This window comes from Porites lutea, chromosome 14, assembly GCF_958299795.1.
Source record: "Porites lutea chromosome 14, jaPorLute2.1, whole genome shotgun sequence".
In the NCBI taxonomy this organism is placed as follows: domain Eukaryota; kingdom Metazoa; phylum Cnidaria; class Anthozoa; order Scleractinia; family Poritidae; genus Porites; species Porites lutea.
The window spans coordinates 13807934-13825987 of NC_133214.1; the positions used below are offsets into that span (position 1 = coordinate 13807934).

Sequence of the window (18054 nt, forward strand, 5' to 3'; positions counted from 1 at the left end):
CGCCTTTTTTAAGAAAATTTGTTAGTCCTGGCTGATTAACTACTTGCGTTGATACTTCTATATCTTTTGAAAACTTGTTAATAATCGTGTCTATTGCCTTCTTCAGTTCTTGGTCACGGCCAGATACCCAAAAATTTAGACCGTCCTCCTCATTTTGAACTTTAACGCCATAGGTCTCTTGTATAGAGGATACACAGCGTAAGAGATACTTTTTGACATCGATGGAATCACATTCAATTTCTTCTACCAATTCCGCGTTGTTGTCTAAATAAAACTGTAACTTTTGGGCTGCCTTTAAGGCATTACTTTTGAGGCCCACCACGCAAATTTCACCAAAAGTTCCTTTTCGAATGAGGACGCCCTTCTTTTCTTGAATTTCCTTGCAGTATTTTGACCAACCATCGCCTTTCAATAAAGAAATGTAGTTTTTACTGAAAGGAACAGTTTCTTCAGTTATTATTCCGGATATGATTGAAGCGGCTTTTTTTGCATGTTCTTCTGAACTCCCCAGGACCTTCACGGACTTCACAGTGGGATGATATTCAACTACAGCCTTTATATTTTCGTCTCTCAAAGCCTTTACAACTGCAATTTTACCATCTTTTGTTGCTAATATTTCAAAACTGTCAGAATTTAGTCTGACCTCTTTCCCAGTGGCCGCGTTTTGCTGGTCTTGAAACTTCTGTATAGCAATGCCGACTTGATCTTTTGGTCCCTTCAAGTGAATTTCTCCTTTTACCGGATCCAAATGAACTTCTACTTTGGGATATTGTTCGTGGAGATTCTCACAGAAGTTAATCTCTTTCAGGAGATTCAAATGGCTTTTAGAGATATTCGTAATCGACTTGCTTTGAAACGTTGCCTTTTTGAACATTTCTTCTATTTTGTTTTCCAGAAGTGCCTTATGGCGTTCAATATCATTTTTTGATGCAACAATCCTTAAGGCAGCCTTAGTTCCATCGTTATAACTGCTAATATATTTGAGAAGAGGAGGATCTCTTCCAAGGATTGTGCGAATATTGTACTGATCATCTTGAACTTCCTTCCGTATTTCATCATGAATGGGGAGATCGCATTTTTCAAATGTTTGAAGAAATGATTGCATAACCTCTATGCATTCTACTTCCCGTGACTCGTCCTTTATGCCGCTGTACTCAAGAACTGCATTGTTGCTGCCAGTTTTCCATGTGAATTTTAACTGCCTTTCATTTGTAAGCTTTGTAAGGTCTTCATTGTGTTTTGATGATGAAACAAATTCCAATACAGCAGGATCCACTGCAAAGTTTATTTTGTGGCTACCCTTTGAGTGAGGCTGTGGTGATTTTGATAACTTTTGTTGCCCATCTGTTTCAGAAAAAGGAGTATTCGGTCGTTGTTCTTCTATTTGCCTTTCTTGGTCTGGCTGATGCTCTTCGCCTGGTAGGTCCCTGTCAGTACACACTTGATATGGCTGTACACTTGATAAGGCTTGTGGCCCTCGAGGCCCCCCTTGGGATGTATCAGGTGGCTGTGGTCCCCTTTCCTGTTGATCCCCTCCTTGAATTGCATGATCCGTTCTGCTTTGTAATGCAAAACCTGGCTCTTGAATTCCCTTTTGTATGGGGTAACCTGACTGTTGAACTGCACCTTGCATAGGATGACCTTGCTGTTGAACTACCCTTTGCATGGGGTATACTTGCTGCTGACCTCCCCCTTGCATGGGATAACCCGGTGGCTGAACTGCTCCTTGCTGCATAGGACACCCTGGCTGCTGAATTCCCCCTTGCACAGGATAGCCTGGCTGCTGGACTCCTTCTTGCATAGGATAACCTGGCTGCTGAATTCCCCCTTGCATGACATAACCTGCCTGCTGAATTCCCCCAGGTATGGAATAACCTGGCCGCTGAAATGCTCCTTGCATAGAATAACCTGGATGCTGCATTCCCCCTTGCATGAAATAACCTGGCTGCTGCATACCCCCTTGCATGAAATAACCCGGCTGCTGCATTCCCCCTTGCATGGCAAAACCTGGCTGCTGCATTCCTCCTTGCATAGCATATCCTGGCTGCTGCATTCCCCCTTGCATGGCATAACCTGGATGCTGCATTCCCCCTTGCATGGCATAACCTGGATGCTGCATCCCCCGTGGCATGGGGTAAAATGGCACTTGGATTCCTCCTTGAAAAGGATGACCTTGGTGTTGAAAGTTTCCCTGCATTGCACAACCAGGCTGTAGAACGCCATCACCCATTGAAAAATCGTGCGTTTGACTTTCCCTTTGCTTTGATGAATGCTGATCTTCTTTTTGACAATTACCACCTGGTTGTCTATGGTCAGCTTCATCTAATGAACGCTTTTTCTGCTCGTTGTTCCACGCTGGACCCGATTTTTTTCCTTCTTGCACCTTACTTTGTGTTGATTCATTTGGATCGCCCTGTGTTAAACTTGAATGCAAATTTTTACTTGATTCGGGTGAATCTGTTTCCGTGTTTGTTGACCCTGATGGCCACACTATTTGCGATTGTTCTGATAAATTTGTCGAATCGTGCTCTTTTGATTGAATAACTGCTTGTTCCGATACATTGGTGTTTCTTGATTGCTCTTCCCTTGTTAGATGAACCTGTTGTCCGGATTGACTATCCCGACCATCTGATTGACCTTAAAACAAAGACCCATTGGGTTCATTTTGCAGTAATACACTGTCAGAGCCAAAGCGTTAAATGAAAACACCAAAACAATTTATTGTAAGTGGTTATGGTCTATCTCGTATTAAATATTATTGACGGATACGTAACCAAAAACTAGAGAAAGGTATAGTTATTGTAAAGGTAATAGGACTGAGTGAAGTATAATTCATGGACTAATAAGGCAAATAATAATAATAATAATAATAATAATAATAATAATTATTATTATTATTATTATTACTACTATTATTATTATTATTATTATTATTATTATTATTATTGCCCCCGGAGGGATTTCGCCCAGAAGACGAAATCTCGTGGAGGCACTCTAGTAACTCGCGCGTATATTAAGGAAAGTACTTACAGTTGAAATATACCGTCAGTATGCCAGAAAAAATCTCGATTTGCTTGAACAGGGGCCGCGAGGAATCGCTAGGTAATAATGACGTTTCTATTGTTTGCGCCCGCAAGTAGGAAATGGTTAGGATGACGTAAAGACAGAAAATCCCGAAGGGACCGCTTAGGTAGATTTTGTGATAGTCTTTTGCGTTACGTGTTATTAGGTAGATTTTAGTTATGGACCAAAAGACACTCTATAAGGGTAGATGAAGTTATAAGGTGCGTATAACTGCATATATAAACACTTGAAGAGTTTTGCCAGACACTCACTCTCTCTCCCTCTCTCTCTCTCTCTCTCTTTAGATTGTCGACTGCGTATTTTCTACTTGTTCTCGCTCTGCTATTTTCAAACGGTAAATTCGAAAAAAGTTTGAATTAAAAACATGGAGAGTAAAGTTTATGAATCATTTTCTAACTTTTTCAATTTTCCTGACACAGCCCTAAAACTTGGCGCGTACTATTTTCAATCAAACCTCGCCAACGTAGCAATTACTCAATTTTAGGTACAAGATACGAAATTTTTTTAAAAATTCGAAAAAACCAGCGGTTCGAAAGGTCCTCGAAAAAAGGAAAATTGCTACTAAAGACCGCTGGAATTAGTAATATTTTCATTTTTACCAGACCATTAATTTACGAATCTTTCCTGTTGTAAGCTACATCTTCAACAAGACTTAAAACATGAAGATTTTTTGAAAGTGCCCACCAAAGTTTTTAGTTAAAAATTCTCTTCGGGGGGGAATTTTTCAAGCACTGTTGTTGCAACTCGCTTCGCATAATGGTTTACGTACATTTCACCTGTCAAGAGCTGTTTTTTTTATATTTTAAGCATTTAATGGCTAAACTTTACTTCGCAGCAAATACCCATTTGCGGTCGCAAATACCCATTTTTTCCTTTTTTGAGGAAAACGTACTTTTCATTGCAAAAAACATATTTCAGACAAAACATCGATCACCAACTATATTCCCCATATCTGTATTTTCCTTTTGTTTATCTCATACGTTTATTACACTTGTAGTCATTGACATTTTAATTCTTTATTATTCATTTTTATTTTACTGCGCAATTTTTATGAGCATGGATTAGTGGTACTGAGACAGTGGGGGTTACGTTTTCGCAATATTCAACTGCGTGCAAAAAAGGAACCTGCGGATAGCCGTGCAAACTTTTATTCTTGAGCAAATGGCGCTTTTTTCTGCCAGCATGCGTCATTCTGAAGCGAACTCATTTCAGCTGCATTTTGTAGTGCCAGCAACTAAACAGGCTGTCAGATAAAAATAAATTTCACTTTTTACTATACAATTTTCTCCATGACTAAAATCACAAGAAATTTACATTTTATTTGTTAATATAAAAGATCGTTTTCGGTCGTCTGACAAATCCGACCAAAACTACCCAAGCCTTGTGTTTCTTTAATGACGCGCTCACAAATGGTAGCACATGACAGCAGAAGGAATGAACACTGTGCTGTAGAAAGAAAAGCTAACACATTATCCAGACTTTTAGAAAACTCGTTAAAAACTAATTATTATCATTGTTTCTGTTGTACGCATTCTTTGCGCGGGAATGGACGGAGGCAGAGGTTACTTTTTACACGCGTGTACATATCGCTAAAGAGTAACCTTGCCGACAGCGCGCGTTGTCTCGCAGTCAGCAACTTGAGAGAGAGGCAAAGGGTGCAAAAGCTTTTTGACATCTTCAGGGATAACATAGGCGCCGTGTAAAAAAAATTGATGACTGTGAATTAAATACAAGAGAACTTCTTTCGATACTTAATTGATAGTTAATAATTATAAGAATAATTAAATTGATAGGACTAACGAAATGTTCACTAGTTTTCTCTGGTTCATTATTATACTTACTGTCACTTTTATTTCACGTAAACGGAACTAACATAAGTCTTAACGACGCGACCCGACGTATAAACCCTACTTTCACTATGTATGAATATCTACAGCTACTTACGGCCATGAACAGCTATGTGCGGGTGTGCAGGGCTACGTACGGCTCTGTATGGCTATGCAGCGCTATGTACGGCTATGTACGGCTATGCGCGGCTATGCACGGTTTTGTTTGGCTATGTAGGGCTATGCACGGCTTTGTACGGCCATGTACGGCCCTGTATGGGTAAGTGCGGAAATGTAGGGCTATCTACAGCTATGTACGGCTATGCACGGCTATGCACGGCTGTGTAAGGCTATGCGCGGCTTTATACGGCTATACGCGGCTATGTACGTCTATGTGCGGCTATGCACGGCAATTTACGGTAATGCGCGGTTATGTACTGCTATATACTGCTATGCGAGGCTATGCACGGCTGTGTAAGGCCATGCGCGGCTATGCACAGCCATGCTCGGCTATGCACGGCTATCCACAGCTATGTATGGCTGTGCGCGGCTATGTACGGCTATGGGTGGCTATACGCGGCTATGTACTTCTATGTGCGGCTATGCACGGCTATGTACGGCAATGCGCGGTTATGTACGGCTATGTACTGCTATGCGAGGCTATGCACGGCTGTCTAAGGCCATGCGCGGCTATGCACGACTATCCACAGCTATGTATGGCTGTGCGCGGCTTTGTACGGATATGCGCGGCTATCCACAGCTACATATGGCTGTGCGCGGCTATGTACGGATATGTGCGGCTATCCACAGCTACATATGGCTGTGCGCTGCTATGTACGGCTATGGACGGCTATGTGCGGCTATGCATGGCTATGAACGGCTATGCGCAGCTATGTACGGCAATGCGCGGCTATGTACGGCCATGCATGGCTATGCACGGCATGGTACGGCTGTGTAAGGCTATGTAGATTTTATGTACGGCTATATACGGCTGTTTACGGCTATGCATGGTTTTGTTCGGCTATGTTGGGCTATGCACAGCTTTTCACGGCTATGCACGGTTATGTACGGCTATGTACGGCCATGCATGGCTCTGCACGGCATGGTACGGTTGTTTAAGGCTATGTAGGGCCATGTAGAGCTTATGTACGGCCAAGCGTGGCTATGAACGGCTATGTACGGCGATGTGCGCTCTACACGGCTATGCACGGTTATGTAGGGCTATGTAGGGCTTATGTACGGCTATGCATGGCTATATACGGCCATGCATGGCTATGCAAGGCTATGTGCGGCCAAACATGGCTATGCAGGGCATGATACGGCCTTGTAAGGATATGTGGAGCTTATGTAGGGCTATGCACGGCTATGCATAACCATGCACGGCTAACTACGGCTATACACCAGGGCCACCCAACGAGAATATAGTTCAAAAACACTTAAGCATAGCATTGTTAAACGGATTTTAGTATTTAAACGGTAGATATAGGCATATTTTTATCCCCTAAAAGTTTTTCATCTGTTCAGATTTCTTAGCTGAAAGTCTAGTGATCCGAAAATCTTAGGGATTAAAACTTACCTTTTCGAAACTTTCAGCCAAAAAAAAGGCTCCCGAAAATTCTAGGTGACCTTTTTAGGGTAAAAATCCGTTAAAAATTGGCAATTATACCATTTTTGAAATGTTCGAAAATCCTAGGAGAGGCAGGAAAGCAAGAAATTTGACAACAAATGTTCCGAAAATTCTAGATCTCAAATGGTTTTCGAACAGATATTTTCCGAACATTGACGTTGGGTGCCCCTGATGCACGCGTACGGCTATGCAGGGCTATGTAGGGCTTATGGACAGCACGTACGGCTATGTACGGCATACATGGCCGTGCACGCTATGGAACGACTGTATAAGGCTAGGCAGAGCTTATGTACGGTTATGTACGGCTATGTAGGGCTATGCACGGCAATGAACGGCATGTTACGGCTATGCAGGGCTATGTACGGCTATGAAAGGCTATTTAGGGATTATGTACGGCTATGCACTGCTATGTAAAGCCATGCATGGCTATGCACGGATATGTACGGCCATGCTTGGCTATGCACGGCATGGTACGGCTGTGTAACGCGATGTAGAGCTTATGTACGGCCATGCACGGCTATTCACGGCTATGCACGGTTTTGTTCGGCTATATGTAGGGCTATGCACGGCTATGCGCGGTTATGTACGTTTTGTACGGCTTTGTACGGCTTTGTACGGCCATTCATGGCTATGCACGGCATGGTACGGTTATTTAAGGCTATGCAAGGCTATGTAGAGCTTATGTACGGCTAAGCGTCGATACGAACGGCTGTTTACGGCGATGTACTGCTCTGCACGGCTATGCACGGTTATGTACGGCTATGTAGGGCTATGCAGGGCTTACGTACGGCTATGCAGGGCATGGTACGGCCTTGTAAGGCTATGTGGAGCTTATGTAAGGCTATGCACAGCTATGCACGGCTATGTAGCGTTGTTCACGGCTATGTACGGCGGCTATGCGGGACAATGTGCGGCTATGTAAGGCTATGTAGAGCTTATGTACAGCTACGTACGGCTATGTACGGCTATGTACGTCCATGTATGGCTATGCATGGCATGGTACGGTTGTTTAAGGCTATCTAGAGCTTATGTACGGCTAAGCGTGGCCATAAACGGCTGTGTAGGGCGATGTACCGCTCTGCACGGCTATGCACGGTTATGTACGGCTATGAAGGACTACGTAGGGCTATGTACGGCTATGTAGGGCTTAGGTACACCTGTGCGCGGCTATATATTGCTATGTAGGGCTATGCAGGTTTATTTAGGGCTATTTAAGGCTATTTGAGGCCGAAGGCCGAATTGGCTATTGACTCAGAGGTCATGAGGGGGAGACGAATAATTGTTTTAGTAAAATCCAACTAGTTGGTCAAAAATATTGAGACGAAACAACTTTAGCTAGCTAAAGCTACACTTTAATAATTCTGCCCACCAAATTGCCGGCACTTTTCGCTACTAGTGGGCTATAACATATAGCCTAGTAGTAGCTCAACCAATCAGAACGCAGCATTGATAATAGACCACTAGTTGGATTTTCCTAAGTACGGATATTAGGCGATGTAGGGCAATGTACATGTAGGGCTATGTACGGCCATTATTGCTATGTAGAGCTAAGAAGGGGTATATTGGGCTATGAAAGTCTATGTAGTGTAGAGCTGGGAACAGTTACATTGCATATTAAATAATGTGAAATCACTTATATGATGGGTACACCAGGCACCAACCGCGGGGTGTGGTGGTTCTTCGGGTCAGATATTCAGTTGTTTATTATTAGACTAATCATGTTTGCTATCTGTTGGTATAGACTTTTTTTAGATTTGGTGGCTTCTAAAGAAGCCATTGTTTTCCCTTTTAAGTACAACTTAGTTTTAAAAAAGTTTATTTATTTCTCTTTAAGTTCTGCTCTAACTATATATTATTTTGAACGGGTTGCCTCTTTAAAACAGCTTTCATAAATAATTTCATCAAGTGTTGTTTCCATATATACAAATTAGAAATCTCCAAGCTGAACCATGTTTTGGCCCTACTTAGCCTTTAATTATCTATGTACTTTAAAAATTGTTTGCAGCCGTAGCTACTAATATGAAGTCGTGTAGCAGTACTAAAGTTATTATTATCATTGCTTATTGTTGGCAGCACATACATGTATCCACTTGTAAGTTTGATAATGTGCTACGGAATCGAATTTAAATAATTATGGTAACAAATGCCCCTTGTTAAGCGCTACGAGTATTTGTTACGGTAGCAAATACTCATTATGGGTAGCAAATACCCACTTTACAATTTAATGAGTATTTGCTACGGTAGCAAATACCCATTATGAGTAGCAAATACCCAGTCGAAATTTCAGTGATGATTATTTGCTACGGTAGCAAATACCCATTTTGGGTAGCAAATACCCACTCGAAATTTCAATGGGTATTTGCTACGGTAGCAAATACCCATAAATGGAAAAATGGGTATTTGCTACTGTAGCAAATACCCATCGATCGTAGCAAATACGCACATGAATCTGCCTCTCTCTCTCTCTCTCTCTCTCTCTCTCTCTCTCTCTCTCTTTGACCGGAATAAGACTCAGCCCCAAACAAGCAAGACGAGTGAATAACGGCTAGCTTTTCACTAGCAGAACGATGGACGATTACAGAAATTCGCCGACAATCAAATTCTGTGCTGACTTAGTCCGTGCTCACAGATGACCTTCCGCTATAAAGTTTGAAATAAGACTTATAATGCGAGAGCGTGAATTGATCAAACGTCCTTTAATTTCTAAGGCTTACTTTTCGGCAAATAAAATGAACTGAAGGTAAAAAGTGAAAGAGAAATAGCGAAAAATTCAACTTCTAATTAAATCTTTTCTTATGGTTTAGAATTAACTTTTCTCGAAACTGAGAATGTTTTGATCAAAGCTGTGTAAATCGAACTGAGACTGTGCATGGAACCTTGCGTTTCCTGTATTTATCTCACCTATAATCTTCGTTATGAATCGGTATATTTCAAAGAGCTAAACACAACGAGTAAGAATACCATTGACCGACAATATACAGAGCGAGGGCAGCTGTAGTGTCAAATATCACTAGTTAATAATATGCAACGCGTTTTTCGCCCCCCTAGTAGTAGTCCCTTTTCTTCATCATTTGGCGATAAGACCATTTCCCTTTTAATGTTTACGCCAACTACCGTGTACGTGCCGTAACAGCTTGTCATGCGCTCCGGTCACGCGCAGGACTTCAGGGCTTCAGGTCTGAAATAGGATGTCAAATTTTTGATCAGGTCTGAAATAGGGCAGGGAAAATCACAGATTTTGGTCTGAAATAGGGTAAGGGTTTCAGAAAGCGTGCTGCACACCCCACCCAATTTTTCTGGTAGTACCCCCCTGAAATTTTTGGTCTGTTTTTGGGGTCACAAAAATCAGGCCATTGTGCCAGGCGTTCCTTGTTTAGACCGTGGAAACTGGGACTAAGAATCGTTGCGTGATTGAAGCGACGCATGTTTTGCGAAGAAAGCTTAGGAAAGATTAAATTTAGAGCTTTTCCGAAACGTGTCGGTCCACGAATTCTATCGCTTGAAAGCGTTGATTACTTTGGAGCAAGTGAACACCACTGAGTGGTCGAAAAAAAATAAGAATCTTAATTAGCGACGATCGGGTGTTGTAAACTTTCACTGTATGCAAATGAGTCTTGTGATGAGCATGCGATTTATTTTCGGCGAGGATTGAAATGACATGCCGTGTAAATCACTTTTTCGATATCTGGCAATGATGTCATTTCTCTTGAATCGAGGCCCTCCAATTTTCGTGCATTTATACACGCGTATAGCTTGCTATATATTGGTTGTCAATAACACGCGTACTAAACCAATAGATCGTTTTCACTGTCACGCAACAAAAAAATAAATTGGAAACCGTCCAGTGGAAGAAGCCGAGAAAATGACATGTTACAAAAGACTAATATATAAACAATTTGTCCAAGTCTCAGGTCTTTGTGGCCCACAGTTTCTGAGTTATTTGCCGAAACGTTTCACGCACCCTTGTAGAGCTTTGCATGGAGACGCCATATTGGTGTACCGTTTTGGTCCACCAATATGGCCGCCGGAAATCAACAAAACATCTGGAGTTCACTTTTTCTATAAAAGCTCTTTCTTTTCACTCGAGAACCAGCCTACGTGCGCATAAACATATCTTGTAATACTTGAAATGGTTATACTGCTGAAAATCAAGAGGAGAGACTTTTTTCAACGAGACAGCATTCCTGTTTTGGTGTCACGCACTGTGAGAACTCGGAAGTTCGTATTGCTGTATTTTCGAAATGAAACATGCTACGGGAATGGAAACTTGAACAAAGATTTATTTTTTGTTTATCTTCAACCTAATCTAACTAAGAATTCGTAAAACCTCGCTGTTTTGACTTAACAGTTTGATGAGGTCACTGTGAAAACCATCTATTCAGAAACAAATAACAAGTATCGACGTCGATAAATAGGAAGTAAAAAACCTTTAGCGAGTAAATCAGTCCCCCCAATTAGTAAGGCACTGTGCCTGCCTGAGCTATAAGACAGGAGACTATTAGAACTGCTATAATGTCAAAAAATGATCATGCTTATAAAATGGTATTTGAAATGTACTCTTAACCTGAACTCAAATTCCAAAAATGAAGTATTTTTGTTAAATATAAGCCGAGAAAACTAAGGCTTTTTTGGAAATATTTATAATCACAGGGCTGAAATCCGACGCAATACTTTTCGTTGTTGACAGAAATGTTGCAATTTTCACGACCCGACACGCGATAACGCGTTATGAGTTTCAAGTTTCAAGTTTCACGCCAGGCATATTATAGCAAAATTCGCTTACATTCTGCTTCCCCAAATTAAGTACGATTGCTTTGATATTTCTAAACCATTTCTATGGCTGTAAAAAGCCTTCTACAGACACATCAGATATATGATCCTTGTAAGGAAGTTTAATGATCTGTTTTGCAAATTAGCACGTTGCTTAGGCTAAACATTGTTTAGGACGCCATATTGAGAGCACGTCACGCAACGAGTTCAAACGAAGATTTTCGTATTTTCTCGCCACTTTCCGTGCTACAATCGGATCAATGTCACAACAAACAGTAAGAACAGCGGTTTACTCGTAAGAATTCAAGATGGCGACGAAGAAAACAGAGCAGCGCGACGAAAATTAAGGGCGAATTAAGGTGGCTGAACACAGTTTTGTCGGCGGTCAGCGGTAACTTGCGTGACGGCGCGTGTTTTAAATTAGACAAACAAACATGGCGGCGAAAAAGCATTGGTACACAGAAGACGAATTCTCAAAATCTACTCCTTAAAATTTTCTGATATTTGGCTGAATTTTTTTACTTTTATCGTATTTTCAATGATGAGAAATTTAAAATGGAAGTTGAACAAACGAATTTTGTGACACATTTAATAATTACAGTACGATCATATTATTGATTATCTAAAAACCCGTCTGTTAAAATTTGGTCCAATAAGTTTCAAACAGTAATGATTAACTATAGCAAGCTGTGTGCAAGTTTATAGGAAAATCTAATGAGCCAGTTTTATGTAAACTGAGCAAAAGTGGAATTTTAAGGTTGTATTCAATCGTTCATGTTGCCATGGAAACTACGTAAACGTCAAATTTTACCTGTTAATCAAAATCTTTCATCAGTATATTTTTCACTTGCTAAGTTTTAGCTTGTGAGCTGCAACCTTTCTCTTGACATGATTTGGCAAATGAATACACTCACAAACTCCCAAAACTGTGTTCAGCCACCTTAAGGGCAATTTTGCGGCTGTGTTGGACCGCACTGAAAACAAATCGTTGTAAAAAGATGAGGATTTATAATACCGCGCTGATACTTGCCAGGTTTATTATTCACATGATGAAAAGGAAAAATGTATTGAATTCCCGGAATATTTTGGAATTTTTGCGGCGGCCTGAAGTTACAGGGCATTTCAAAAAAATTCCACTTCTATATCTCAGGAAAAATGTGCTGGCTACTGCCGGGAATTTAAGGGTAAATGAACAAACTAAGTATAAGTCAGTTCCGATTTTCTTGTTATTCATAGCTGTTGAGAGAAAGCCAGAGATACGGAATTATTGAATTTTTGAGCCTGCGATATAAATCGGAAATAACACCTTAGGTGTGAAAATTGACACCTCGCATATCAATTTTCTGAAAGCTCAGCTCTCGCTTGATAGGCCTGTGTAATTTTTATTTTGCAAAATTCTTAACCATTTGAGAAATAAAATTTTCAAATGGAAGGGTTTATAGCAGATCTATTACCTTAATAAAGTTCATTATTATTTATTATCATGTTCCTTGTAGAATTAATCGCCTCCTCATTTTTCTATCTAATCTCCAAGCAGGCGAGACCTGGATGCCGCTGTAAGCGCAGTCTTGTTAGTAATAAATAGCAAGCAAATTAAATTATATCAAATCTCTTTAACGTGTTGTAAATTTTAATTGAAATAAACAGCAAGAAATGGGTGTGGCTAGTGACGTGACTAAAACAATCCATCATTGAAAATGAAATTGTTATCCGTTTATAAAAAGGGTCAGGCCGTCAGTTTGCATTAAGCATTTTAAGACTAAGGGAACTCGTAACTATTATTTCAAAACAATAGGTTATTGTTTCAGAACAAAAGTTAAGAACCCTCTTATCTTAAGAAGGCTTTATGCAACCTGGCCCAGGCCTACAAAGTTTTAAGTGAAAAAAGATAAATCCTCTTTGAACCAGTTCACCCCCCACCCCCCCTCACAACTTCACAAGGCTCTAAATTCACTAAAGTCAGCATCGATTGTATGTCCTTAGATTGTATCTTGTTATAGTCGGATTTCTTTTCACGTTTTTCTGCGAACCGGGAAAATATTCTTGTAAGGATTTACTTTCGCTTTAGTATTTGTATTTCGTTTAGCTTTATCTAGGTCCCTTTGTCTGGTCTGGGTCGAGCCAGATCTGTGACGATTCTTGGAAACAGATCTCCTGAAGTTGAGAATTTCCCATTTTGAATCTACAACTAGGTTAGCTTATTATAATTGCAAGGCGTTCTACAGAATTCCAATTTCTTGTAAGATTTCCTGTGCATCGATAAAACCCAGCCCTTTCCCAACCCTTCAAGTAAATTAGAACTCGAAATCTGAGCTTCCACTGTATTTAGAAGCCATCCATTTATTAATCGTTTTTCTTTATTGCTCCTACCCTGGGATCGGGGGGCCGACGTTCCAACCATTACGTCTAAGAAAATACTTGAATGCAACTGATAATAAATAATTGTCTATTAAAGAAAACTAAGGCCCCGTCCACACGTATCAAGATATTTTTGAACCGCAACTTTTTCTTTCCGGATTAAAAAATTTCCACGTCCACACATAACTGACACGTATCCTGATTCACTCTCGTACAGTAGTAAGACTCCTCTGCGATCTTGGCAACAGAGCATGCGTCGAAGTTGGCATCTCAAATACAGTATTCGCGATAAAGAAGTGGGCTCGATCTTGTTACGTCACCAGTTAAAAAATATCGGGATTTACCGTCCATTCGATTCCGAATTGATAGTAGTGTATTCAGACATTTCCACCCTGGAGAGCGGATTCAAAACTTTGCGGATACGTATGCTGGCCACCACCGCGGTCAAACGTCTAAATCGTTATTTTTGTTTTTTATTGCTGGGATTTCATTTGCCAGTTAGAGAAAAATGGGCAAAGATGTATAAATCAGTTAGTCAACATAACTATCTTTCCATTTTTCGCAAAATTTTGAGCTTTTTTCGCTGAAAACGCTTCGCGCTAAAAGAGAATCATGTTTGAAAATGGCGCCGATAATAACCTCAGCATCGGTTTTCAATCACTTAGAACTTTTTTAGTAAACTTTTAAAAAGTTTAGTAAACTAACAGGATGTTGGTAATACCCTAAACTTTCGATAGTGAAAGTAGCAACCTTAACTTTGAAGTATTTCGCTTAACTTTTGCAAATTTCACTCGTTTGCCCGCTGTGAAATGCTGGCCTGATTCACCGGATACGTGTCGTAGGAAGCCGTACCCGGAAAGGAAAAGTTGCGGATTCAAAAATATCCGGATACGTGTGGACGCCTCGCTATCACAAAGTCTTCATTAATTTTATATTTGATTGACCGTGCAGGCAGAGATAACTACGAATTTCAGTAAAGTTGCTCTGAGTCTGAATTTGAATGAAAAATATCATGTACGAATTTAAAAATAATAACAATAAAAGAAATGGGAGTTTAAAAATTGCGCTTTCCCCTGCAAGACCTTTTACGAATGCTTGTAGCTTTGAGATCGATACTTTACCTTTCTGCTTTTCAAGAGACGGTTCTTGGGATACATTCCGGTTCTTTGCTTTACTGGAAGTTAGAATAGAAAAAAAAAAAAAAGGATTTAACAACCTTAACAGCCGAGCTCTTGTTAAATATTAATCATTTGCTTGAAGCTGTAAGTTGCAAAGCCAAATAGGCCATTTGCACTAAGAGGTCATGTGACATCGTTTTTATGAAAGTGAAAGTTATATGATTTTTTTCTTCAAAAAACGATTAGAGGGTCATGTCTTGAACAAAATAATAGTGATTTTGTTTTTCAAACCTGCACCATTTTCTTAAAATGAGTAAGTTCGCAGTTGGTCACGTGACCAAAATGTGATTTTTGAAATTGTGAATTAACTCTTTCTGAACACAAATTTTGCTCTTAAACTTCAAGGAGAATGTTGAAAAGTTGATGTGGGAACGTTTACAGCACATCTGAGCGTAACTATCAAACGTTTAACAAGATCTAAGCAAAAAGAAGTTTTGGCCGCCATGTTGGAGGGCAAGAGTATGCCCTCCAACATGGCGGCTAATACAAATGATACTACTTTGTTGAAAAATCAAAGTGCCCTAAAATATCTTCCTTAAATGCGTTTCCCCTCAAATTTCGGGTGTAAGATAATTTTTATGTGCTCTGTCAATATTTGGCATCAGCAAGATTCCAACTCATTGTTTAAAGGAAGCATTGGTCACGTGACCTCTTAGTGCAAGTGGCCTATTTGCTACACGACTGATATTAATAGCCAGAGGGCCAATAACCAAAATCAACCAATCAGATTTCATTTGCATTTTTTGACTGGTTTACAACCAAAAACTGCTCACAAAACCTGCTATTCCGGCCTTAAAACGGTTATCTTATTGCCCCTAATTTCTGTTGGGCAATTAATAAGCGAGGTTTTTTTGAGATTGCATTTGTGTCGACACACATTTGCCTCGCTTTGAGGTACTTGCTCACGTTTTGCCTCACTTTGACACACTAACTCACGTGATTCGTGTGTCCTCGGCGTCCCTCTTTCAAACGTTAGCTGTTGCTGTAGTCTGCTACAAAGCCGTTTTTAGTGTCGTCACACAACGCTCCTCCCCACTAGTGGCTGTGTAGCAGACTACTGTTGCTGAGGTCTGCTTTGATCGTCTTCGTAAAGTGTTCCATGATCTTTCAAAAGTTTACTGAGGTCTGCTATTCTGTCTTTATAAAGCGTTCATCTTTTAAAAGTTTGCTGAATCTTCGTAAACGTACATATTTCAAGAATTTGTTGAAGGTCTACTATCGATCTGTGTTTGCTGAATCTTCCAAAGCGTTCATCTTTCAAAAGTTTGCTGTTAATTTTACTTTGGATTAAACCTTTATATTTTTCAGCATGGTTCGTCACTGTCTTTGAAAAATGTGTGCGACTATTGGTGCATGCATCAAACCGGCTTGTTTAGCTCCGCGGCGGCCGTTGTGCCTCAAAGTAAATTTACAGAGGTGTGAAGCTCGGCGGCGCCATTTCATCATGACTTGTGATATTTTCGGCAACGGACAAACGAACATTTTAGCTGTATCTTATTTTTTCGGAAAAACTTATAAACCAACCCACAGTAGCGCCACTCAAGTCACTGAAATCAACATACTCGACCAAATTACTGGAAAAGTCATTGACGTGAGTCGCACACACATTTCACTGAAGGCTTTAGTGATATTCCCTTGAAACGTGAGGAATTGAGAGGTGTAGTGTAAGTGAACCAGTGTTCAAACACAATTCATTGTGCCCAGGCGTTCATCACAAAAAATATGGTCTTCAGGGTCTTTAATGTCAACGCAAGTTAAGAAGACTTGCCAGTAACGGTTTCATTTTATACTAAATTTCAGTAATTTTCTACTTGTGAAATTCCCAATAAATATGATTAATGATTACATCTAAAACGTTGTAACCCAGGAGTAGTGCGAAATTTGAATTCAGATGTGATTGAGTTTAAAAAGTAAATTCAGTTTAAGTCATTTTGGCAACAAGTTGATGATTGGATGCTCATAAAAATAACAGAAAAAATTATCCGAAGAAATGTTTTTGAACAAAAACAAAAAGAAACCCGGGTTGAGCGCTAATGGGCCTTCGAACAACTGCGCCTCGAAGAACATCAATTTCACCAGTAAAACAAAAGGTTCTATTTCAAAACTTATTTCAATTTCAAAACTTATAAGGCGCAAATATCTATATAAATATATTCAAATGCGAATACCCGCCCGACGCACTCTGACCAGTGTCTCCTCAAAATACAAGCACTTGAGACGAACCATAGGATACCACTAGCCTTCGAAACCTTTTCATAATGATACACACTTTAAAAAGAGGTTTCGCTGTACGCAACCAATACGTTTAAAATATGCCACAATCATATTTATCTATTGCAAGAACCATTTAACCTTCCCCCTCAAATGCTACCTGTATGCCTAACAAACACATCGAACTCACTTTCCTAAGCTTCGATTACTCCTAGTTTTATCTAAAGTTATGCAGCTCGAACATTCTACATTCTACGAGAAGAAGAATACAAGGTAAAATTTCTGTGTTCCTTCTTAAAAGAAACACCAAAACGTTCGGTTGCTTTTAAAAGAGCAAATTGCAGAGAGATCGATAAAAACAATTGGCTGTTGTCCATGTTTTCTTGGAAAACATGGAAGTGGCTGGAGACCCAGAAGTAATTTCCCCGCTAGTTATCTTCACTTCTCCAATCCTTTTTGCTTTCATATTCAACTGATACAAGCTAAGGCCGTTTGACTTTCGATTGACTACAGCTCGACATAACTTGACCATAACCTCAATGGCAAATATAGCAAGTATATATTTCATGTACCTGGCTCCAGTCCCCATTGCTGTTTGTTTAGAGACAAAAGCTCACTCAATTAGGCTTTGCACTTGTCTTCTTTGAGAGGCAGTGGACTTCACCGAGGTAACAAGGAATGCGTCTGTTATTGCTTCCTTATAAAATTAAAACGAGGTTGAAAATCTAGTACTCGAGGTGCCTTTTGTGGATTGCTTCTTTTCGAGATATCCGCTCCCTACTTAAGTAGTTCGTGTGGCTTGTTGTAAAAGAGATTCTACTAAAACAACCTTTGGAAATAAAGACACGCCGATTTCACGTGATTAGACAGAATTGTAGTCCTGGGGCGGGGGTTGGGGGGGGGGGGGGGGGGTGTCGCTTCGAATGGGGTTGCAAAATGTGTTTCCGGAAACGGCTAAAATCTGAAACCGATTACGCACCAAAAGTGGTAAAAAACCAAG

General features: G+C 40.2%; 1 protein-coding gene across 1 annotated transcript in view; it reads right to left on the reverse strand.

Moving 5' to 3' along the window:
• The window catches only part of LOC140923973 (uncharacterized), an 18959-nt gene extending 1146 nt beyond the window's left edge, over positions 1-17813 (reverse strand). Inside the window, exons 1-3 of the mRNA XM_073373984.1 lie at positions 17627-17813; positions 14787-14839; positions 1-2637 (exon numbers count right to left, since the gene is read on the reverse strand). The exon at positions 1-2637 is cut by the window's left edge and continues 212 nt beyond it. Of these exons, the coding sequence (XP_073230085.1) occupies positions 1-2637; positions 14787-14839; positions 17627-17643 (2707 nt within the window). The 5' untranslated portion in view covers positions 17644-17813. The remainder of the gene's footprint in view (positions 2638-14786; positions 14840-17626) is intronic.
• Between the last annotated feature and the right edge of the window lie 241 nt (positions 17814-18054).